The sequence below is a fragment of the Pezoporus wallicus genome, unplaced genomic scaffold (assembly GCF_028554395.1).
Source record: "Pezoporus wallicus isolate ANWC-B61680 ecotype Strahan unplaced genomic scaffold, APGP_CSIRO_Pwel_v1 contig_3952, whole genome shotgun sequence".
NCBI lineage: Eukaryota > Metazoa > Chordata > Aves > Psittaciformes > Psittacidae > Pezoporus > Pezoporus wallicus.
The window spans coordinates 10,140,857-10,164,790 of record NW_026635034.1 but is presented as its reverse complement, the minus strand read 5'-3'; the positions used below and the strand labels follow the sequence as shown (position 1 = coordinate 10,164,790).

General features: G+C 41.6%; 1 protein-coding gene across 1 annotated transcript in view; it reads left to right on the top strand.

The window, feature by feature from the left end:
• The first annotated feature begins 445 nt into the window (after positions 1 to 445).
• The window catches only part of PRTG (protogenin), a 79,231-nt gene continuing 55,742 nt past the window's right edge, over positions 446 to 23,934 (top strand). The window contains exons 1-2 of the mRNA XM_057398034.1: positions 446 to 863; positions 1,555 to 1,857. Coding sequence (XP_057254017.1) covers positions 797 to 863; positions 1,555 to 1,857 — 370 coding nt within the window. The 5' untranslated portion in view covers positions 446 to 796. The remainder of the gene's footprint in view (positions 864 to 1,554; positions 1,858 to 23,934) is intronic.

Genomic DNA, 23,934 nt, shown 5'->3' with positions numbered 1-23,934 from the left:
CGTAGGCATCTAGAAGTGGTTTTACTGGTGCTGTATGAAGGGGTCAGTGAGAATCACTGACAAAATGGCACTCTACTTCTGATCAATTCCCATTCTCGCAGCGCCGTGGGGTGTTCTGCCAAACCCAGCCATCATGCCACCTGTACGGGGCACTGCAGGGTCTGCTGCCCCGACCTCGGAAGGCCCGCCGGCTGCGTGCCGCTGGTGGGCAGCTCCGGTTTTGGCAGAGACCTTCGGTAAAGACGGGTCTGGCTGAACGCTGCTAACGCTCGCCCTAGCGCTGCGGTGTGTAGTGCCCTGCGCCCTAGGGGGAGGCATAGACGGCAGCTCCTGCCCGGTCGGGGGGGGCTGGGCCGTCTGCCCGCAGAGCCTGGCCGGCGCGGGGCTGTCCCGGGGGGGAGCTGCCGTTGGGCCCCAGCGCTGTCCGAGGCGCCCCGTCTGCGGGGCAGCGCCGGCGCTCATCCGTGCGGGGGTCGGGCCCGGCCGTGCTCGGCCCAGATGGCGCCGGAGCCCCTAGCCCCTCGTGCTCGGGGCCGGCGTGTCCTGCCGCCCCCATTCCCCGGGGTATTGTCCGCCGAGGCCCGCCCCGTCCAGCGGCGTCCCTCCCTCCTCCGCCCCCCGCCCGGCCCTGCCCCTCGCCCCTCTTCTCCCCAAAGGCCAATGGAGACGAGATGCGGAGAGTAGGGCCGGGACGGGCGCGCCGGGGCCGCTCCGTCCATCCTCTGTCTCCTCCCCTCGGCCGCTGACCGGTCTCTCTCGCGGCGGCCGGCGGGGCATGCCAGCCGCCTCCCGCTGAATGGCGCCGTTCTGCCGCCGGGCGCTGCTGCGGGCGCTGCTGCTGCTCCCTCTACTCCCGCTGCCAGGTGAGTCCGTCCGCCCGCCCCGTGCCCCGAGGGCCCATTGTCCGCCCGCGCTCCGGCCCCGCTCCGCCGCACGTGGTTTTATTTATCGGGCACCGGCGGGGCCGGCTGCGGCGGGAACCGGCTCCGGCTCCACGCTTTGTTCGCGGCGGGGCGCGGTGCTGCGCGGAGGGGCTCTGTGCCGCCCCGCCGGCAGGGGGCGCGCGCTGCGGGTATCCCCTCGCTGCCGCGTTAGGCAAGGGGCGACCGTTAATTAGCCACGCGCTCGGCGGGGGCGGTTGGAGGGGCTCTGAGGGGCTGCGCGGGCACCTGGCGGCCGCTGCCTCCCGCTCTCCGCCCCGGGGCTCCGCCAGCGGCTTGCCGTGACACCGGCCTCCTGCGCCTCGCCCCGCTCCTCGAGCGGGCTCCTGAAGTCACCGAGCGGGAGCGGCCGCAGCTGTGTGCCGGGCCCCGCGGCCGCCGGTGCGCGCTCACCTGACGCGCTGCGCGCCCCGCGCTCAGCCCTGGCCACGGTGGCTTTACGCTGCCTGAACTCAGTACCGCAGAGCGCGCAAAGTTCTCTGCGTTTGGAGCCTGTAGCAGCGAGAGTTGTACCTTGAGCGGTGGGCTCAGCACGGTGACCCGCGGCTCACAAGTGCGCTCGGTACCGTGCACCCCTGTGCTTACTGGCAAAATCTGTTTTTCTCTCTCTTAGGAGCATGGTGCTTTAGTGAACTCTTTTTTGTGAAAGAGCCTCAGGACATTACAGTGTCAAGGAAGGATCCGGTGGTTTTAGACTGCCAGGCCCGTGGAGAAGCTCCTATCACTATTACATGGCTGAAAAATGGAGGCAAAGTATCTGAAAATGAACGGATCTACACTTTATCCAATGGCTCGTTATATATCAGTGAGGTGGAAGGAAAGAAAGGAGAGCTGTCTGATGAAGGATTTTACCAGTGCTTAGCTCTGAACAAATATGGGGCCATTCTCAGTCAAAAAAGCCACCTCACACTAGCAAGTAAGTTCCAGCTCTTATTTATTAACCTGCTTCTCAATTTGTGACAGCAATTTCCTGAACAGTACACAACAACCTGTCCTTTTGATTGTGTATCTAAAAAGACACATTACAAAGCAAAGATCGAGTCAATTCTGCAGTACCTTTGTTTCTTGTTACATATTTAAAGATCATAAACAACACTTGTGATGGCCCTGGCGTGGCAGGAGCAGCACAGCCACCTCTGAGGCCTCTTGGGCAGTGGTGCTTCGTGTGGGTGGCTCATGTAGGTCACTGGTCTCCAGAGCAGGGGGTGGTGCAGAGCTGTGCTGGCTGCAGCACTCCTGGGTCTTGTTTCCCATGTGCTGTTCGGGCAGCCTTACAAGGGTCATCTACAAATCTGATTAAAAAATAATAAAATTACTCCTTGTTCAATATCTTGGTGGTGTGCCATCTTGCGGCAGGGCAGAACAACTGATGAAGCTGGTTGTCTTGGGGAAGGGAAAGGTTTTCTGATCAACCATGAGGGTTATATTACCAAGCTGTTGCTTTTCTGACACTTGCATTCAGCCCAGCAGATGCGGGTGCTGTCCCTTCTGGGACTCCTCTGGAACTTACCCAAAGGGCCTCTTACGTGGTCCTAAGGGCTAGGAAGTGAGAGTCACGTTTCTAGGGTGACTCCCTGCTACTAGATGAATGGTGAAGGAAATAGTTGTAAGTGCCTTTATGGTTTTAACTGTCTGACACGGACTGTGTGTTGCCCTCTTGTTTTCCTAGCATCTTTAAATGCGTTGAGCAACATATGTGCATTGCAAACTGATTGCCATGCCTTTCTCCGTGCAAGTGCAAAGCATTGCCAGTAGGCTGCTTCTACAACACTACAGGTTTTCTTCTTTTCAAAGAAAGTGTAACACAGAGAGTACAAAGTTGATGTAGTCTTCTCATGTTCCTCTATAATAGGACTTAACTGATGAACTTAATCTAATAGGAAAAGGCTTCCTTTGACCTCTTCAACCCTGTTCTTGGTAGCAAGTTGCACAAAACTGACATTGATGTCTCTCTGGAAACTTGGCATTTGTTGTAAATTGCAAGTTTTACCAAAATCAACCTGAAACTCATTAATACAATTGGTACATCAACTTACATGAAAAAATGCTAGAATGTTTTTCCTGTGTGCTTCTGAATTTACTATATAAACTATCCGTGAGATACCCCAGGAAGGTGTGAAGTGAGCCAGAGCATGGGGCAGTTGAAAATGACCCTGAATCAGGTGGCTACTAGTAAGTGATAAGTTTTTCATGTGCTGTAAGAAGCTGTTACGTGAACTCTTGATTTCAAAAATCTGGCTACTTACAACTAAGTATCATGGCATCCCGCATACAGGATAAACAGACCAAACACCTCTTGCATACTTTTGCGGAAATGATGAAAAATTAAGTATTATTATTGTTGACATTTAAATTCACCTCACTAGGTTTCTGAGTGTCAGTGCCATTAATAAACAGACTGAAGAAAACCTTTCTTAAAAGGATAGGAGTTCTTAATAAATACAAAGGAAGTCCCTGGCTGATGGGTTCCGTGTGCAGGATGGGGGAAAATTCAGGGCCACTTTAAATCTGAGATATTGCAGGATGAGCTCTGTTCTCAGTGTCAGAGACCACCTGGAATAGAATAGCACTGTAGTAGTACAATGCAGTATTAGATTTTAGTATTAGATTTTATTCATACAGTACTGAACTTCTGTAAGTGTTTCTCAGATGCACATTATTTCACCAGAAATATGGTTTAATTTTGTTTTGCTTTTTTGATAAAGGTTTTCACACAGGAAGAGTTGTGAACCAAAAGATTTCATGCTGTGGAGTGAGACTCTTGTTTTGCAGCCCTTCCTTCTCTCCCCCCCCCCCCCCTTTTTTTTTTTTCATTTTTCTCCCCCCTCCCCTGTAAGACTGTGACAAAAGGTTTCTTTTTCTTCTTTGAATACTTGAAAGGTTTCCTATGGCTGTTGGAGAAAACTGGAAGGGATAGTGGATCCATAATGATCACAGTAGGTGTTGTTGACTTAGCGATTAAGTGGTTAACTAGGGGCCAAACATGAAGTTATCTTATGTAGCAGTCTCTTCTTTTTAGTCATGTTACAATCTGACCGGCTTCAGAATGTAATCTTCCCTGTAAAGCTGTGAAATGAGGCAGTAATTTGTATCGTCGTATTTTGAAGCCCATAAAATCTGCACAATTCATTTTATACCAAATTTTTACAGTGTTTGTGCCTGGTATCATGTGCTGATTGAACTTGGCAGACCTTTTAAGCTAAATATATTAAAATCTTGTGGGGGATTTTGTAGGCTTATAATTTTGTTTAGAAGGAGTTGTTGGTTGCTGTGAAGGCAAATTACCTTGTGGTCAGGGTAGAGAAGGAACTATACATATTAAACAGGTGGAGAATAGGCATTAAATGGGCATTCTTTCTTTGGGGGAGAAAAAGCAAATGCTCTCTTCAGTTAGTGGTAGCAGCAGGGTGCGAGGATGTTCTTTTTCTTTGCCTGGTCAGAGCTTTTGCCAGTAAGCTTATCTCTTGCTTCAGAATTGTAATGTTTAGTGTTGCATTTGGAAATCAAAAACTTTAATCTGTCCAAGAGTTTAAGATTTGAACACACAAGGAGATCAGGTCTTGGTTTCTAAAGTTAGGAACTGGAAGCTGAAGGTTGCACTCTTGGCAAGAATTCCATTATTCATGTGCAAATTAAGAATTCACAGGGTTAAAAGGTTAGAAACTGGCCAGGATGAGGTTTACCCTTGTGATAAAGAGCAGATGACCCTCATTCATTGGCCAAAGCTTTCATGTAGCTCCTCTGCAAAGTTAGTGATTGCCATGAATTGTTCTTGAGGAATGCAGAAATTCAAATGTGAGCAGGCCTTTCCTTAAGTGTCACTATGGAGCCTTATCTCCTGAGCACATCAGAGTAGGTCTGCAGGGACAGGGTTCCTCCCCAGAGGCCCCAAGGCTTTGCTTTCCTGTTGTTCATCCATGCACAAAAGAATTTAACTAATTTAGGGCTTCTTTTCGGTGAGATCCCCCTACTCTTTTAAAGGGAGCTGTGGGGCTGAGGTACTGCTTAGGTAAAAATAAATATTAGTTTCACTGCATGCTTGTAGTTGCTTACTAAGCAGGCTAATTGACCTGAGGGGGAGAGGAGGAGGTTCCTATGTGGTTCTTTGTGAGGCAACATGTTAGGGTAAAACGCTAATAGTGAAAAGTATGACTTACTCAAAATTCAGTTTACTGCTGCCATTGCTACTGAGAGAGGTCTCTTTTAATGGAATATAAAAGGAATGTAGACTGTGGAGAAAGTCATAACCACTTTCGGTACAACTTTGAGTCAGCCAAAAATAAACAAGCTGAGATTTTTGTATCCCCATATTTTTAAATTGCGACTAACCATGGTTAACTAAGATTCTGAAAATAAAGCCAGTCTTCCAATAAGATAGCATTAAGAAAAAAATGGAGAAGGTGGTTCATGTTCTGAAGGTAGTAGCATGGGTTTTGGGCAGTGATTGAACAGGATGCTCATTTGTTTCCTTTTTACAAAAAGTGGAAATTGAAGCCTTAAGATGGTTGGATGGGATATGTACAGCTGGATAGGAGCACTCCCTTTCTCTCTTGTGACTTCGCTGAATTGATTTTAATGCTTGTGAATTACAGGAAATGTAAGCCCAATTCTTGGTGTACAGGTTTCTACATTTCACAAGAGTGAAAGGTTATGCAAGCAGAAGGTTTCTGGGAGCATGCTCCTTGAGGGAAACCGCATGTGCATGCTGCACTGCAGTTTGTGAAGCACTGGGCTTTTATACAGAGCACGCTATACTTTGTGGAGAGTTTGTAATTTTGCTTACCTGCTGTGGCAGTCATATGACTTCTGGTCCCACTGCAGTGCCAATAATTGGCAATATTTATGTTTTGCTATCCTAATAACACCTTTTGCTCTGCTTTTAAATATTTGCACTTAAGAGTGCATCCAGCTGAGCCTTATTCTGTACTGTGACAATAATGTTTTCTTAGCAGTTCCAGCTGTTTGTTCCTACTTTTGTATTGTGCTGTTTCTTGTGTGGGCACAGCTGCATTTGTGGCTAACTGAACAGGGAACCGATCTGGGTTAAAATAATAGAATTAAAACAAAAGATGATGTTGAACTCAGATGAGTTCCCTGATGCAGTTTGTCATGGAGCCACTCTGTGAAAGCACTGGTGTAACTGAGAGGAATGATGTGGAGGTAGGAATGCTTAGTGAGGACAGAGGAAGGCTACTGAAACTTAGACTGCTGCAAAGCTAAATGTTCATCAGACTGCAGCCTTTCTGGAATGTGCGTAGGCAAAAATCTTGCCCTTATGCTACTATTTTTTTTAAATTGTGCCTTAAATAAAGAGATTAATAGCTGTAGTCTAGCAGACTGTCTTACGATCCTTTCCAACCCTAACCATTCTATGAGTCTATGATAATATAGTTTTCATTTTGTATAGAATCTGTCATTTCAGGTGTTTTCCAAATGCATATAGATCTCAAAGGTATGTTTCGTTATTTTAAATCGTATGGAGAGAGGAACAAATTAAGAGATGGAAGGGTGTGCATAGGGGGCAGAAGTGTTTTTTGACTGAGGTGGAAGTGAAGTGGCAAATGGCAGCTGTAGGTAATAGTCTTGTATTAAAAAAGATAGCAAATTCTTAATGCTGTAGAACTGGTGTGGTTGCAGGCAGTTTGAGCAAGCTCTTGTTTAGGTTGTTACAAGTCCTGCCTTACTGCTCTGGCTTTGATTAGTTGATTTGAATGGCCTGAGAGTAGAATCTTTCTAAGCTGAGCGTGCACGTGGCTGATCCTTAGTGCATTTAAATTACAGTATTTAAGGCAGGAGGAGGATGTTTAATGTCTCATTTGGCAATGTCAGTTGATAATGGTGAAGAAGAGCGGTAAGATTTTTGCTCTTTAACAGATATATACACTGAAGAAATAAGAAAACTGGGAAATATTTTCCTTCTTAATTCTTTTTCTTGTGTGATTTTCCTCTGCAACTTCCCCAGGCATCTTTGGCCTGAATTCTGACAACATGTCTACAGAAGAAATTGTCAGCATCCTTTTAAGATATAACCACTAGTTACTTTTAAAATTTTTTTTGGCACTAGGGCATTTCCTTTTCTTTCAGCAATGACTGGTGTGTGGTTGTAAGAGCTCTTCCACAGACTAATGGATGGGCTTTTATATTGTTGCCAGGACAAAAAATGTATAAAGCTTTACTTAGTGCATGTGAACAGTTTGTTTCCACTACCACCCTACTAGACAAGTGAGCTTTTTATGGGTTTCCTCAATACTTCAGTTTCAAAATTACATTAAGCATAATGTGAAACTGAGGCATTTTATGCCCTTGTTTTCCTAGCTAGTAAGGCCAAAGCTGTTTTGGTTTTTATTAGTTTTTACCACTGTTACTTCATAATGTATGAAGTTTTTACCAGCTTTTTTTAAAGGAATGTTCAGTTTCATTGTAGTATTTAGCGAAGGACACCTTCACCTTCGTTAAGAAATGTTGAAGGAAAACATGGTACCATGCTAGAAGTTGTTCAGAGCTGTGACTAGAGGCACTCAGTTCTTACCTGGTGTGAGTTATATGTGAGGTATGTGCACTAAACTATTGATATTTCTTTTCTACTTGCAAAGCAATGTATGGCAGCAAAGGATGCTGTTCTGTTCTTGCAGTGTGGTGCTCCCTCCACTACTCCCCTTCTTACCCCTGCCTCCCTCTCTGTATTTCTTGGTGTAGAAATTGTTGAAAGGGCATTCAGTAAGGCCCCCTTTTGTCAGCCAGCTCTGATTATCCTAAAGAAAAGGATCTCACTCTGAGCAGTTGTTTGCCTAGAGACTTGTTGTCACGTCTTCACAATTTAACAGCTGTGGCTATTGATGGTGTGCAGAACAATCTAAGACAATGACAAAAGAGAATCTTGGAGGAAGAATTTAAAAGTTACTAAGGATTTTCCTCCAGAAATATGGTAATTTCCTTTGTTGGACAAATTTGTGCTTAGTTTTTGTGTGTTTTCCTCTGGATTTTGTATTTTTTCCACTTCTTATCTCCAAAATCGTGGACATAATCTTTTGTTTAGTTTTGTATTGTTTTTTTTTTTTTCATCAATAGGCCCAGCTGTTAAATTGGGATTGATTACTTCCAGTCTTTATAACTGGTAATCACCACCTAAGTGAAAAAGTAATCAACAATGTCAAGTCTCCACATTTTGTTGAGTAAGTGTGGGTTGTATGGTCAACATTAGTTACTAGGGTCCATCTCTACATAGCTTTTAAGCAGTAGCATTATAAGCAGCATTCTACATTTTAAAGGTGATTGTCTCAGCAATTGTGTTAGAGGTGAAAAAAATAATCGCACTAGGTGATCTGTGTTGGGAGTTAGAAATCCATCTGTGAGCTTCCCACAGTTTACGTCTGTAGTGGAAATATTTTGTTCTTATGGGTAAAATTGTTACTTTTTTCATAGATGGAGTTAAACAGCAGATGGAGGAAGAAGATGGTTTGGAAACCACCAGGAAGGTGGAGAGTTTGTTATTTGCTGTATGAAATTAATGTAACCTGTGTTGTTTCTTCTGTTTCTAAAAGTTTCTGAGAGAGATGGCCTTCCTGATGTGTTACAGGAAAATGTAACAGTACTAGTACTAGACAGATTTTCTTTACTGTGTTTACTTTATTTCGTAACTCTCAACAGTAATTCTGGTTAGTTATTTTTTTTTTTTTCCAATGAAATAGAGTTTGATCTCTTAGGTTAGTGGAAGTTTTTTTTGTTTTTAACAACATGATTGCTCACAAAGACAGAGTAAACTAAGCAGCATCTGGATAACATGGTTATATCATCTTGAGGGCATATCCCAAACTGCAGACTTGAAAACAGACAAGAACTTTGGTTACGCAGCTAAAAGTTGGGTAGAAACCTCATTTAAGTAGAGTTTCCAGCAGTCCTGGGTGTGGAGGCTTGCGAGGCTTCTGGAGCACATGATGCACTCTGTTCCAGCTCCTTCTAGAAACCTGGCCTTACTGTTGTAGGATTGTTAATTACAGGAACAGAGCACGAGAGCACAAGGGTGCCACCCTTATTCGACATCTCTGTGGTTGTAGGCAGTTTGTTCAATGAAAATATCTCAAGTGCTCTTGAGAAATCAAAGTAGAAAATAAATGCTTTTATGTTTTTACCTGGCAGGATGTTTCTTCCTGTTACTAAATCTGGGCATTGGTTTAAACTAATGAATGTACAAGAAACAGCCAGGTCAGGTAACTGTACCTTGTATAACATAAACCATGGAATTATCTTTCTTAAAAGACCCTCCACCCAACCAGCAACCCCTCCCCCCCCCAAAAGACACCACAAAGAACATACGCCACCACCCCCCCCCACCCCCCCCCCAAAAAAAAAAAAAAACAAACAACCAAAACCAAAAGAAAACAAAAAAACCCAACCAAACCTGAAAAACCTAACCAAACTCAGAAAACCCCTTTGGGAATAAAAACCCAAACCACCACCAAAATCCAAAGAGCAGGTTTTTTTTTTCTCCGAAAATATACAAAAATGAGTAATGATCTACAAGTGTGATGCTAAACTATTCTCTCAGCAGCCATTTTTAAGGGGCGTTGCTATGTGAGAAAATATAGCTGAGCCATCTGCTCAGTTAAGTCAGTATTAAAAAACACCTAAGAAAATTACCATCTCTGCAGTCCCTTCCATGGACAGTAATGATCAATACTGTTCCTCTCAAGACCTTACAGTTGTACTTTGACTTCTGTGTTACCAGTTTGCAGTGGTAGAATACTACTGAGCAAATCTCCAGCCTTTGGCAAAAGCCATGTTTTAAAATGGCAGCTGCCATAAGAGACCTGGTAAAATTGTCCTGGGCAGCAAGAAGTAAGATTGTTGTTGTTTCTGAATTATGACCAAAATGTGTTGTGAAGAGCAGGAATCTAATTGCAGAGAGTGTCTTTGATATCCTTTCTGATCTAAAGAATCTTAGGGAGAAAACTCCCTATGTACTGGTTGATGTAAAGGGGCTACTGGTAGGATGGGTTTTGTCTCAAAACATTGCAATTCACTGTATCTGTATTCAGATGTGGAACATCTTTGTGAAGCCCATGTTTAAGTAGATGTTGGAATGGGCAACAGATTCTGTTCTGTGCAAGTTTACAGTTCTGTCCAAAATTGGGAGGCTGTTCTGAATTGCAGCATTAGGTTGCATGAATACAGTATGACCTTTGGAAAGGAGAAGAGTTTGTCTCTAGCTACAGGCTACACTGAGTGGTATACTGATGGCAAAGCAGGAAAGCATACATCATTCTAGTCCTCTAGCCTGAGAACATGCCAAAGTTATAATTTTGAATTTAGTAACAGCAACAATTTTCCATGTCTTAGAAACGTGTAGTGGAATTTTGCTCCTTAACTCTGAGGTGCAGAAGGTCTCTTTTGAAATTATTTGCATTTGAGAGACTGTTTTGAAAAAAATAACTGTCTGATTGACCAGGGTAAGGGGTACGTAAAAGTTATTACAAGCATTAAACATGTCATCTGGTGTTCTTTTAATACATAGCTAGGGGGCAGTTAAACTGAGTCTTTACAGTTTGTGATGTATATTTTGTGTGTAGTGATACATGAATGTTGGAAACTGGAGAGGATTCTGTGAACAGAAGCAACTCTATCTTCCGATTTGATTTTTAGCATCTTCAGGAAACGCTACTGTTCGCATTGATGACATTGTTCTAATTTCGATAGATGAGAATTTCTCATGCAAAACCTTCATGTCTTAATGGTATCACTGGCAGATTGATAGAATTACAAAAGTAGAAAAAAATATTGGATTTTTAATTGATCAATGTAATTTTACCACATGTACCAGCTCATCTCTTTGGACATCCTGATAGATACACGAGTCTTAAAATCATGCATTACACCAAAGATCTTTCTGAATCTCCCAGTCAAGAGGATTTTGAGTTTTGATATTTATAAATTTTTTTTGTGGCTCTTCTTTGAACCAGTTCCAATTAAAGACTAAACAAGATAAAATAGGATTAGAAAAACAACTTACTGTTTTGTATCTCCTTAGCCTTTGCAGCATGAGGCCAGCCTTCTCCCGCTAAAATCATACAAGTCATCTGTCAGCCTGTTTACAATGTAGGATTGTCAGTTCTTTTAAGCTGTATTGGGAGACACCTTAAAATGGAGAGGAAAAAGTACCAAATAGAAAAGCTTCTCATTTATTTGCTGATCTGTTCTAATACTAAATATTTTCTCATCATTTGTGTCTTCTTCCATCCTCCCACTCTTTTCTCTTACGTCAGTTGCAGGCTGGTTTTGCTGCAGGTAGTCAGGTTTGGTTTGGTTTGGGTTTTCTTTTTTCTTCTCTTTACAAATTATCACATACATGCTGTATCATTGTTTTGGATCTGCATGACTGCTTCTGGGGGCTCCCCCTTTCTTATTCATTTCTGATGACTGGAAGGAGGTGGTGTTTTCCAGTGGAGCCTTATTTTCACAGCTGTGGCAGAGGAGGGAAGTGTCATAAGATACTTTGAATCAATTTTGACCCCAAATTTAGACGAGGTAAAAATTATTCTATGGGAGTGTAATATCTTCTCTCAAGAGGTCTGGCTGGCACTTCAGCCACATAATTATGATTAAGAAAAAGTCATTATAGTGTACAATTGAAATGGATTAGTGTTACACAGTATTGGTTTTTGTTTTACAACTTGTTTCAACTGGAAGTTATCAAATACTTCATTATCTTTTCAAAGAAGCTTTAAGGTTTCTGAGCATGCAGAAGAGTTTAAATATTTTTTTTCTTACTCCTCTTTGTACAATCTTCAACATATTAATAATCGTTTAGGTAGCTTATCAGCAAGTTAACTGGTGTATATTGTTAAATTACCACTTCACTGTCCACATCAAGGTCTCTAGTAAACTTCTAATAACTGTAACATATGCCTCAGGCACGGCCGTGCATTATGTATGTTCTTTGTAACAAGAATTCATTGACTTTATGAAGCCATTGACAGACATTTATCATTTTGTTCATTAAACTTGTCTGTGACATCCGGCAAATTGATGTTAACTGGAAATATTCTCTGGGAGTTCTGGCATGACTCTGTCATTTTGCCTGAGGAGAGAGAAACTTGGTACATAAATGTATCCCAGATTACAAGAGTGAAAATTCCTTCCCCCACCTCCTCCCCGTAAGTGTAAGTGAGCATATGACCAGCTCTTTTTTCATCTTCTTTTAATGCTTATTTATGCAAACAACCATGTGGCCACAGTTTGCAAGAAGATTTATCATTGATCTTCAGTAGAGGTTGAAAGTGGATACTGCCTCTATTAGTTCAGCTGGTCTGTTTCGGGAAGGCAGCTCAATTTTATCACATGACCAAACTATTGTAAAAATGATCATAATACAGATCCACAGTGCTCTGGGCACGCTGGCTTATGGAACAGGTACATGTGCGTTTGCATTCAGATGCAGTAGTCTATGCTCTTAAAAGCAGAATTTTATTTTATTTAAGAAGTAGAGACATAATTGGGTATGGGGATTTGTTTTGGTTTTGTTTCTCATTAGGATTCAAGAAATTAACTATGGAATTCTTGGTAGCATTGATGGGAGTTTTGTGACATTCCCAGCACATGGCATTTAGTTTTAGTTTTTAATGGTCATTATCTTTACCTGATTTTGCTGATTCACATAAAATACATGGTAGGTGACCAAATGCTTTGTTGAAAGCCTTTATAATATATGTTGTAGAGTGGTTCTTTGCTGGGTCTTTAAAAATTACTATGTTTGGAATGATGAACAATATCTCATTCATTCTGCGATTGAGCACCCGGTGTGTAAGAAAATATGCACTTTTAACATCTGCCTGTGTTTTGATTCCTGTGGATAGCTATCTCTAATAATGGTAGAGGTTGTTAATAGGCTACCTACCCACCTGCTAGTGTTCCTGTGGTGCTACCTGAATCCAGCTATACCAGGGATTATTCAAACGGGAATGAATATACTAACAAATTGTGGCATATTTGTTAATAGGTCATAGATAAAGTTCAGATTGTAAAACATTCCAAAAATAATATCCAGAAATCTATTACATAAAATTTTTGTCTTTTGAGAAAAAGAGTAGAGCAGTTGGCTCTTTAAAATATATTGTGTCTCACTACATAATAGTTCACTGGATTAAATGAATTTATTGATTTCTGCTTCTTTACTGACACACATTTATGAGCAGTTTCTTTGGCACCATGGCCATATGTCAAAGGTCATAACTTTCCTTCAATGTGGAAGAATAAAAGCTTTCAGATGGTGAATCCCTGAAATCCACACAGTGCTTTATTCTTCCCTTCCCCTCAATGTAATTACTGGTTTTGCATGACTTTATTTAAGATAAATAAACAATAACAATAAAAAGTATGCACACACAGGGGAAAAAAACCTGTGCTGTCTATCGTAAAATACTGCAGGAAACTATTTCTCTGCACAAAAGTCATCATATCTGATCTGCTAATGATGAGACACATGGTAGTGTATTAGGTTATTTTATGGTCAAAGGTTTTATTGAAAATGGTAATTTTTTTGGAATGTAATAAACATTTCTTAGGAAGAATTTTATGACACTTCAGTTTAGAAACATATTTCTTTCATTGCTGTGTCAAAGTCATATTAGCCTTTGTACACCAGAGGTGATGCTGGAAGTAGATCTTACTGAGTGAATGAAGGACTTTCAAAATCTGTGCTTTCTGTTTAGATGAGCGTTTAGAACGTTGACATTTTCTTTAATGCCCTTCATTAGCCTGTGGGATTTTTGGTGTGCACTAGATATGAAAGACTACTGATGACATAAACACAAAGCTATTAAAAAGGAAACTGCAATGGTCTATAAAGTTCACTAGTTTGCAAAAAGAGAGTGATAAATCATGGTTTAAAAATAAAGTGGCTGATGCTAGTACTGAAATTTTGGAGCTGTAGAACAGGATGCAGTTAATGCCATATCCCTGGAGCAGTCTGTGGTGCTCATCTGATTGATAAGCTGGCAGTATTAAAAAAAACCAAACCAAAACAAACCGTCTTCTTTTTGTTGTTGTTGATGTTAATCTACATAGTTACCAAACTAATGGGGTTAGCTGTCATGATTTGAACTGGCTTTCTGTGTTATCACAAGTGCTAGAGCTAGCTTCAGGTAAGTAGGCAAGAGTAATGGAGATTTGGGACTATATGGAGAGAGTTTGTCTTCACTTTTTAGCAGCTACTAACTGGTAGATTAGCTCTGACCATCTCAAGAAACAGCAGTCTGAAGGTGACTTCACTGAGGTGTTATTTCAATTTAAAATAATCAAAATGTTTGTTCTAGGTAAGGTGAAATAGATTTGAATTGCTAGAGGGGCCTTGCTATAGTACTCCTAGCAGGACTGTTTCTGAAGGAATAGCAGAGCATGGAGTTGTATCAGTGGGAGAAAAAAACCCATCATCTTCTGAGAAGATTTGAAGTCTTCCCGTCACCCACCCCAAGAAAAAGAATCTGCTGACGAATTTTATTTGTGCATAGTAGAGATGCAGCCTTTTGATGCTTTTAATCATGACTTTTGCAAAGAAACCCAACCAGACAAAAAAAAAAAAAACAACAACCAACAGTGGTAGACTTTCTTCTGCTCTTGATCTTATTCCAAGAGAGCTGGTGGCACTCTGCTTGTTAAACTTACCAGATATTTATATTGCAGCACTGTAGTTGCTGAGTTTCTGACATGTTAACCTTTTGGATAGAATTTCGTCATGTCAGTATCCATCTCTTTGATTTTATTTATTTATTTTTAATACAGTATACTACTTCAGGACCATTTATCCTGTTCCCTAGAATAAATCTAATATGAAACTGCTTTTTCTGGATTTTTGTTTTGCAGTAGGATAGCATGGGAATGTCTGCTCTAGCGAATAGGGACATGGGATTTGTTAGGCAAGTGGTCTTTGTGTCTGGAAATAGATCTTGCTGTTGCTATGAATATTTTTGCAAATTTGATTGCCTTGTAAGTTTTAAGGAAGAATCTTGAAGTTTTATTTGAGGGTTTTTTTTTTTGGCACACGTTCAGCACAGACTTACTCAGCATGACTAGCTAGAGACACAGAAGATGCTGTTTGTGCTGATAATGTTGCTTATGAACACTGAGGTGGGCTTTCCCTCTAAGCAAGCAGTCCTAGGCAGTTGTGGACTTGCCTTTTTCCCTGTTCGGAATTAATGAGGAGCTAAAGTGTGATCTAACACTGCCTGGAGAAACCAGCTGGCATTGAAAGCTGAAGCAAGTGAAAACAATGGTCTAATTACCTGGAGAGGAAGTTTAGGAGGGGAAGTGGGTGAGGTGGAGGTGTGAGTGGTCTCATGTGTCTAGAGGTCAGGAAGGCTAAGAGAAATGCATTGCTGGGAAGCGGCTGGTGCTAAGGAAAAGCTTGTGGCCTGGGGCTGGCTCGGTTTGGAGATTGTCATGGGTACAAGTTGGAAGTGGGGGAGGACTAAGGGGCTGTCAAAGACTGGCTCAAGACGGTGTGCCTGTCAGAGCAGCTGATCTTTTAGGACATGGAATGTGGACCCAGGAGTCCTGGAGTTTCCTTGGGAACTTCATGAAGACAAAGAATAACCTCCCAGTAAGGGGATCTGTGGAGGATTTAAATTGCATCACTGCTTGAGCTGGTAGCTTCTACAGTATGCGACACAAGTCAACTGGTCTCTACTTTCTGTGGGAAGTCTATGATCATGGGTTTCTTACAGTCTTGGTGTTTGATGCTAGGTTTTGGGGTTTGATCAGTTGGGACTGCAACAAGTTGGGGGAGCTGTGGTTGCCATACAAGAGGTGCTGTGAAGGATCAATGTGTTCTTTTGAACACCTAAATTTAGTGAATATTTTGGGCCACCATGCAACTGTTTGTCCAGACCCAACAGTAAAATTACAATAGTAATAAAATATGACAGAATGTAATACATCTACTTTTCAAGAGTAGATGCTTTAACATTTGTGAAGAACTGTAGTGCAGAGCCCTGCAGAAAAGGCTATAGGGAAGTTAGTAACTCTGTCTTCAGGGCAGTGCTTAACAGAGTGTAATAAATAAGAAATAAGGCTACATACTGAATGGAGAAGAGAAAACTAAATATTGAAAAGATGCTCATTATGTGAGCACCATTCATTTGGTGCTATGAATAGCGGGGGAAGAGCAATTGTGCAGTTGGATTGTTTTCTAAAGCATGTATATAAACAGAACAAATCAGTTACATAAACAGCTTCATTTCTAAAGTTTCTTCTGAGCATTTGGGTTTGGAAATTCTCATTTTGTGTATGTATACACATGTGTAAGAGGTGGATATACTGAATGCTGTGTTAGTGGGGAAGTTTAGTTTTAGCTTAATTTACCTAATGATGTGTGTAATGCAGCAAAAAATGAAATATACGTGAAACTAGTAGAGTTTTATATAGGCAGAGTGTCAAGAAAATGGGACTCATGATGGAGGGAACTGTGATAACTTCTGAGACAAGTTAAATAAGTTTATTGGAACTTTCTCGTTCAAGCAAAACATGGGTTGGTGTCTAAGCATGTATTTAGCAATAGCTTTAACTTAATAATAATCCTCAGGTACTTTTTTTATATGTAAAGGTTTACTGACCGGTGAAGATACTGTAGAGCAACATTTATAAACCTGTTGTTTATCCAAGCACAGTCTAATTTAGGAAACCATTTTAGCACAGTACCAACAAACTCTACATTTAATTTATACTTTTGACTACAGTTTAAGCTTGTGAGTACCCACCTGTATGCTCTCTGGTGTTTGTCAGTACAACCGTTACTTTCTCTGTGACTTGACTGAGAGGAAATCTGCTTTATTGCTGGTGTATGGGAGAAAAGCTTTTTTTGTGGTGTGTGGTATTAGGTAGGTGGCAGGGAGGACTGCAGGCTCCAGCACTGCGAAGGAGGTAGCACCTGTGGGTTTCACCTTCTCTGTCATCTGGTCTCAAGGATTTACTCCAGCACATAGTGTAGACTACCACCTAATTGCTAGGCTACAGGTCTTGAGCCACAGGGCAACTTTCTGGAAGTGCAGCCCAGCAGTTGTGACTGGAGAAAAGCCCTAATGCTCTTTTTTGTTCTTTTTCCTGCCATGTTTATGTATAACGTCTCAAAGGCATTGAAGTATTCAACACCTCATATCTTCAGTGCATGGTACACTGCTGGATCCTATTGAGGATCTTGCCCTGTGGGTGCTGAGACCTTCTTGCTCTGAAGATGTTTGGGGTTTTTTTTACAGTCATGTTCAGAAGTTGTAATTATGAGGACTTATTTGTACCAATTTTAATTGTTCCTTTCCTCACTATTTAGTTGCTGCTGTGTTTACCATTGTCTTGCATTTACCTAAATAATGGCTGCCTGGCCTTTCACCAACTTGTGAAGAGGAAAGATGGTGACCACCTGAAACAATATCTGGCAGAATAGCCTGAGAACTTTAAATAACCAGAGGGGACCGTTTCCAAGGCTGCTAAGTGACCTTTGGATCCCAGAAGCGGGCTATTCATAGAGGCAAAGCCTTTGTCCTGCTTTGACCAGTGGTCAGTGAACTCTGGCAGGCCCCTCGGCTCACCATCTTGGCCCTAGACTAGCAGCTGGTGATTGATTCATTTAACTGTCCAGATTCACATTCTTCTGTCAAGGACTTGTCAAGGAAGAAAAAGGTTCTATGGAGGGCTATTCATTTTACTAAAAGGAAGGGGATGCATTATATGATTGAGTGGATTACTTTTGGGTCAGAAGAGTTACTGCATTGCTCTGCTTTAATTCGACCTTCAATCAAAGAGAGATTTAGTTTATCAGCACAGTGTGGTGCTCATGAAGAGGGACAGATCAGTTCAATTCCATCAGTGCAATAAGGCTGGTTTGTTTTGTGGGGTTTTTGTTGTTTCTCCTCCCCTCCTTTCCATGATTCGTCCACCCTGCTTCCCCCCCCCCCCCCCAATCTGTAGGTTTTAGTGATGAGTTGATATGAGAGAAGGTTAAGAATATTCATTTCTATTAATTTCACTCTTAGTTTTAATGTGTATGATGTATGAATATTAATGCTCCTACTACCTCTCATATATGCAGTCAAGCAATCCAGAAAAGCCTAGGGTAAGTAAAAGATTAGTGTGTTGCCTCTGTTTTAGATGTAGAGAAAATTGAGAAGAGAATAAATTCTGCAGGATCAAATTAATAACTTACTTTCCTATAGACAGCACTGGCAGCTGCAGAGCTGAGGGTAGAACCTCATGTTTTCTATCCAGTGCCCATTTCCACCTGAAAAAAAACAAAATTTTATTGTACACAACATTTTCCAGGTGTGCAGTGGTGTTATCTGTTCATTTGTCTGCTGATTTAGAATCCCCCTTTTTTAACAATAAGAATGTGTTTCCATGCTTTATGAAACTTGTATTATATTTTCAATTTTATAATTAATGTGTCCAAAACCCAGCTTTGAGTTTAACTAGGGAGGTGTGTTTTCTCTTCAGTGTGTTGCCTAGCTCTTCCATTCATCTTTCCTTCAGCTGGGCTGTGTTCCTTTAGGATTAGAATATTTTGCTCATCCACATTGTGAAATACTCAGAATGGTGTTGCTTAGCTCCTTCCACTGGAAATAACAGGCATTAAAGAGCATATCCCGCCAGTTAACCTTCTGCCTCCTTTTGAATGAACATGGTGAGCTGCAGCAGATGAAATATGACCCTCAAGTTTCTTTATGCCTCTCTCATAAGCTATGTATTGTTTTGATTTGGCTTATTGAACGCATTATGAGGGATTTCTGACTGGCTTCAGGCCAAGTTGTTGCACTGCTGCTGATGGAAGTACAAGTGCATAATTTAGAAGCAAATACAGTGAGGCTTGGTCTGTTGTATTCTGTTCTCTCCCTCTTTTTGAGAGAAAAGGGAGAATTTGGTATTTGTTGAGATGAGTGCCTGAAGTATCTTAAGAGCACGAGAGAGGAAGGAAGTGTGAGGTAATCTAACCTTGCTTAACTTTTCTGTTATATGCCTTTACATGCATGTCAGATAATCTGGGATAAATACACCACCTGTTGAACAGGTCTTCTTGGAGGCCTGGTAGTATTCTTTTCATGTCTGCAGTTGCATTTCCAGAGGATGAGTCACCTTTCTCAGAGCCTGCTTGTTTCATGGTGGAACATGATGTCTGAGACTAGGGTACTGGCTTGTCTGTTCTCCAAATAACACTTCCCTCGGCATTTTCCTGGTGGTTTTGATTCATGGCCTTAGGTTGGAGATAAATAATGAGCTTTAGAAAATTGTGGAAAAGGAAAATGGGTTGTCATTGTGTATTGCGGAGTATAAGCAGTCTAATAACCAGAGGTATTACCTACTTAGTAGAACGTGGTTATTTGCTTGCAGTATGACTGGGCAAACTCGAAATCCAGTGACTGCCAACTGCCTCCTCCCCAGGCAGTAAACAGCCATAACAAGGTGACTTTCTCTATTGACAAATTTGTTTTTGTTTCTGCTCTCTGCCTTTGATATGAGGGCTTTTATGGTGTGTTCAGAACAAATTTGCGGGATATTTTCCAGGCAAGGGAGTGAGAGAAACATACTTGGGGAATAACATAAGGATTTCTGTGACGTGGATGCCACACTGATTTTATGTGAAAATTGAAGGAGTTTTAACCTCTTCCCGCTCCCTTACCTCCAAAAATTTTCAGATAAATGTCTCATTAGAAGATTTAAGTCATTTCAATAAATAAGAAGTACTGATAGTGCCTTTTGTTACTTGTCTTTTTCTGTGAAGTTTGTTTCTGTTTTTATCCCTGATGGTCTCAAACTTTAAGACATTCAGAATTTTGCTTTTAGTTACTACTCTCTGTAGAAAGAGAGCTATAGGGGAGAGATCTCTGGGCTGTGTAATGCAGGAGGGGGGCATTTGGTGACAGGGAAATGAGCTGCAGGCGTTTGGTCCTTGAGAGTGGAGGCATCTCTTCTTTCATTTCCCCATGAGAATGCTGAAATGTTGATGTTTGGGGAGGGGGCTGAAAGGCTTGAATTCCCAGTGCCTCTCCTCAGTGTTTTGCAGTGAAATTGTCTTTCATCCTAGGATGCTGGTTCTGGAACACTGAGAGCAAAAGATGGAGAGTGCACATCTCTCTCAGGGATAGCGTTTCTGACAGTCTGAAGACTTACAGCACCACCGTATCAGCTTACGCTCATTCATCTGAGGCTGGTGTCAGTTTGCCACTGTATGAAATTAAACCTCTTCCTCTGCCTCCCCCCAGATGTGAAGGAAGGCTCAGGGTGGGCGGCGCGGCAGAGGAATGTGTGGGGCCCTGCTCCTGTCCTGGGATGCGCTCTGCGGTGCCTCCTCTGATTGATGAGCTGGGCAGGCTGAGGTGAAGAGCGGGCACTGCATTCTGCTTAGGGTCTTGTTGTATTTTAGCCAGGAATAGCATTTATTTATTTTTAAAGGTACATGACTGATAAATAGAGGTCTTACCCTTCTGCTGGCCTCTGCAGCAAAATTCATTGATCAGAATGGGGCAGCTTTAGTGCTTTCAGTGCTGGAGGCTCTTATTGCACAGTGTTGAAATTCTTTTCTGTTTGGCACTGAGTGATTATTATATTTTTGCTCTTCTTCTTGGGGTTGTTTCTTAGAACCATAGCAGTCAGTCTTTATTGTTTTATTTCTATTTTTCTTTGTGATTTTATTCTTAAATGCCATGATCTTTTGTTTCACGTTGTGAAGTGCAAAAACTGTGCTGGATGTTCTGCATGCAACAGTTGGGCTATTAAGCTGAACTAATTCTTCACAGAATAGCAACAACTCCAAAGAAAGGCATCTGTAGGATTAAGCAAAGATACTAGAAGGCAATCACTTGGCAAACTGTTGAAGGAAAGCAGTCTTTGCAAGGGAGAAAGTGGTGTGTTCTTTCTCCTGAATGCATGCAGCCACACAAGTAGAACAGCTTTGAAGCTGGGTAATGTGGCTTACTGTCTGCCTTTTCTGTACTATTTCCTACATTTCTTGTCTGTAGAAAAGCAGAGGGGAATTCCTTGATAAGTGCATTAGCATTTATTGTGCGCTTCTGTGGCCACACGCTGTTGCCTGAATGATAGATAGACTGAGAAGGGAAAACCCCAGCTGGGATGCCTTCAAAAGTGAAAAGATCAAATCTCTCATGCTTGTTTACAGGATTCAGTGGGGTATGTCAGTTACACCATCAATAAACTGTTGAGTATATTCTTCTAAGCCTCAATCTTTTAGTTCCTTTAAAACACTGCTAGTGTTACATGCCTGGTTTCATCAGGAAGGGTAGTAGTGGTATACTTTTTGCCACTCACTAAATGATTGAGGTGTAGGAAGACAATATGAATACCTAAGTGAATAGCTTATGCATAGCTGCAAGAGGTGGAATGCATCATGGCAGTATCATTAGCTGCTTTGACCAAGGTGGACTACAAAGACTTGGGTGTATTATCCTGTACTTTCTTCCTTGACAGATTGGGAATGCTGATGCATGCCCCATATTGCAGTTCTTGTGGACTGTCATCTCAGTGGGGCTCTAAGAGCGCCTCATGGCCCGGAGAATGAACAGTAAAATAAGGCTTATGGGTTGATTGTCAGTTAGGATCCTCCTGTTGTTTTCTCTAGCACACTGGTGCTGCCTAGGATCCCATTTATTGTCACAATTATGTTAATGTAATGAATAACCAGCTGTGTGTCTGTTCCAGTGGTCTGAGGAAGAGAGGAGGAAAGAGTACAGTCTAATAGCCACCTTGTCAAATTATACATTTCTGTTCTTGTATGCATGTTTCTGCGTTTAAGAGATCTTGAAAGGATTATCTACTTCTGAGGAGCCAATTTTCTTTAAATATTTTGATTTATTTATATTTTTTTTTAACATACAGCAGGTATGCTGATTATGAACTCTTTTCTGTTGCTAAGGTAATGCTTTCCAAAAGTGATAGTGAACATACTCTCCCTATTTAGCAAAATGAAAGAGCATCTTTCATACAGCACAATATATCCTGAGATGAAATGATTGCTTTATCTTTGAAAAAATTAGAGACTCCTGTTCTCTCCTGGTATTGTGTTGCTTATTGTAATAATTTTTAATTCACGGTTTTATCAGAGAAGGAAAGCTTAGACAGACAGCTACGTGTTTAAATACTTAGAATCTGGTGAGCCATTTGATCTGCCCATCTGTCCTATGCCCAGGAAAGAAACATTTACAGGTCTGAAAGTTTCTGAGACAATAGTTAAATGGCAGTGGTAGGACTTGTTTTTGCCTTCAGTGATGTCTATGCGTGTAGGAAGGTGTTGCATTTCCAAAACTGGCTCACCCAAGGGAGGCTGTTCCAGAACCGTGTGCCTTATTTGTTCTTTTGTTTTCTGCTGTTACTTCTCTGGAGCAGTCATGGGTGATATTCTGTCTCTGAGACCCTGTCTCCAGACTTCACACTTCTAAAGAGCTCTTGCAAGAGGGGAAGTAGGTTTTGTTTTGTTTTAAATGAAAACAAAAACAAACTTGGGGAAGTCAGGATGTACAAAGAAAAGGCTATTGGTTCTTGGGCAGAGGGATTTTTTCCTTATCTTGTCAAATTTCTTCTCCTTCCCTATCAACTGTCTTCAATGTGCATCCATTTGAGACCAGCTCTTAATTTTCTGCACTGGGATAGATCAGAAACTTGTTCATAATAGTTTCGATTCTGTATGCAGAGAAGACAATAGACTTCCCTACTTTCTGAGGATGTTGTAAGAAAGAAGGAATAAGGATACTGTAGGATCTTCCTAAAGACCTGATCTACTTGACTTCCAAGTTTTCAGGAAGAGAAAATGCTACATATGAAACTTCAGACTGGTCTTAACTTTGAGAAGCTGGTGGTGAAAACCGTGTCTGTGTGTGGCCAGAAACACCTTTACAGGATCTTGTCCCAGCCCAAACAGTGGAGAGCTTAGTGATCTTTAGTGGACATATTCAGGCTTGGTTATTCCTGTACAGCGATTTTTAAAGTGATCATTTGTCAGCCACTGAATAAGGGCTTTAAAGAAAGGAGCAGGGGGACCTGAAAGTGTTAGAGGAAACAAATGAGATTGCAGCTGACATCTCCAAGGGAACTTTTGTTCAAGGGTGCTCAGGCTGTTGACCTCTTTGCTTCTCCATTTCATTGCCTTTAGATTACAGCATTCTTCAGTACCAGAAAAGTAGTGGCTAGTTTGTGAGTGGGCAGATGCTACCATTTTTTCTGGGGGTGTGTGTGCAGTCATGGACATTGCTGTGAAAAGATTTTAATGCACAAAGAAACAGTTTTGTACTGAATTTTAAAAGTTTGGGGTTTATATATGGTTTATTTCCTTTTCTCCCTTCTTACCAGAGATTGGAGAGTAATTCTGGTGATATGCATCTTAGTTTGGAAATCATTGTCTAAAAACTATACTTGGGCATCTGTCAGCAGATTGGCAAGAATATGAGAGGAAAGGAAAAATTAAAACACACCATTTCCATTTTCCATTCCTTTCTCTATTGTAGTTCCCTCTCTTTGTTTAGTTTTAGTGGCAGAACTAAGTACATGATAGGCTAGAAGTAAATGTTTTTGCAATAAGATGACCGTAAGTTTTAGCAGACCAGACTGTTTCTCAGATGTAATTGCCAGTTTGTTGGAGTCAAAACTGTAGTAAGCTCTGTAAAGGACCTCACCCTTTAACTTAGGGCCCTGAAGATTTGTCCAGAGCAGAAGTAATGAATTGAGAACAGCAGAAAGGGCAGATGGCCCAAATCCTCACTCATTACCTCATCAGGGGTCTCCTTGGTATTTATCAGTGAAAGCTTTCTCTAAGTACCCTTATGTGCTGAGCAGTTTCTGGTCCCACCAAAACTCAAAATACGGTTTTGAGAGGGTCTTGCACACTAATGCCTCAGAAGGATTTGCTTCTTGCCTACAACCTGCCAATACTATTCTGTGAACTGAAACATGGTGTGAAGGATCAACTGTCTATAGGGAATGTCAAATTTTGAGTTCAAATAAGCCTCGCTCT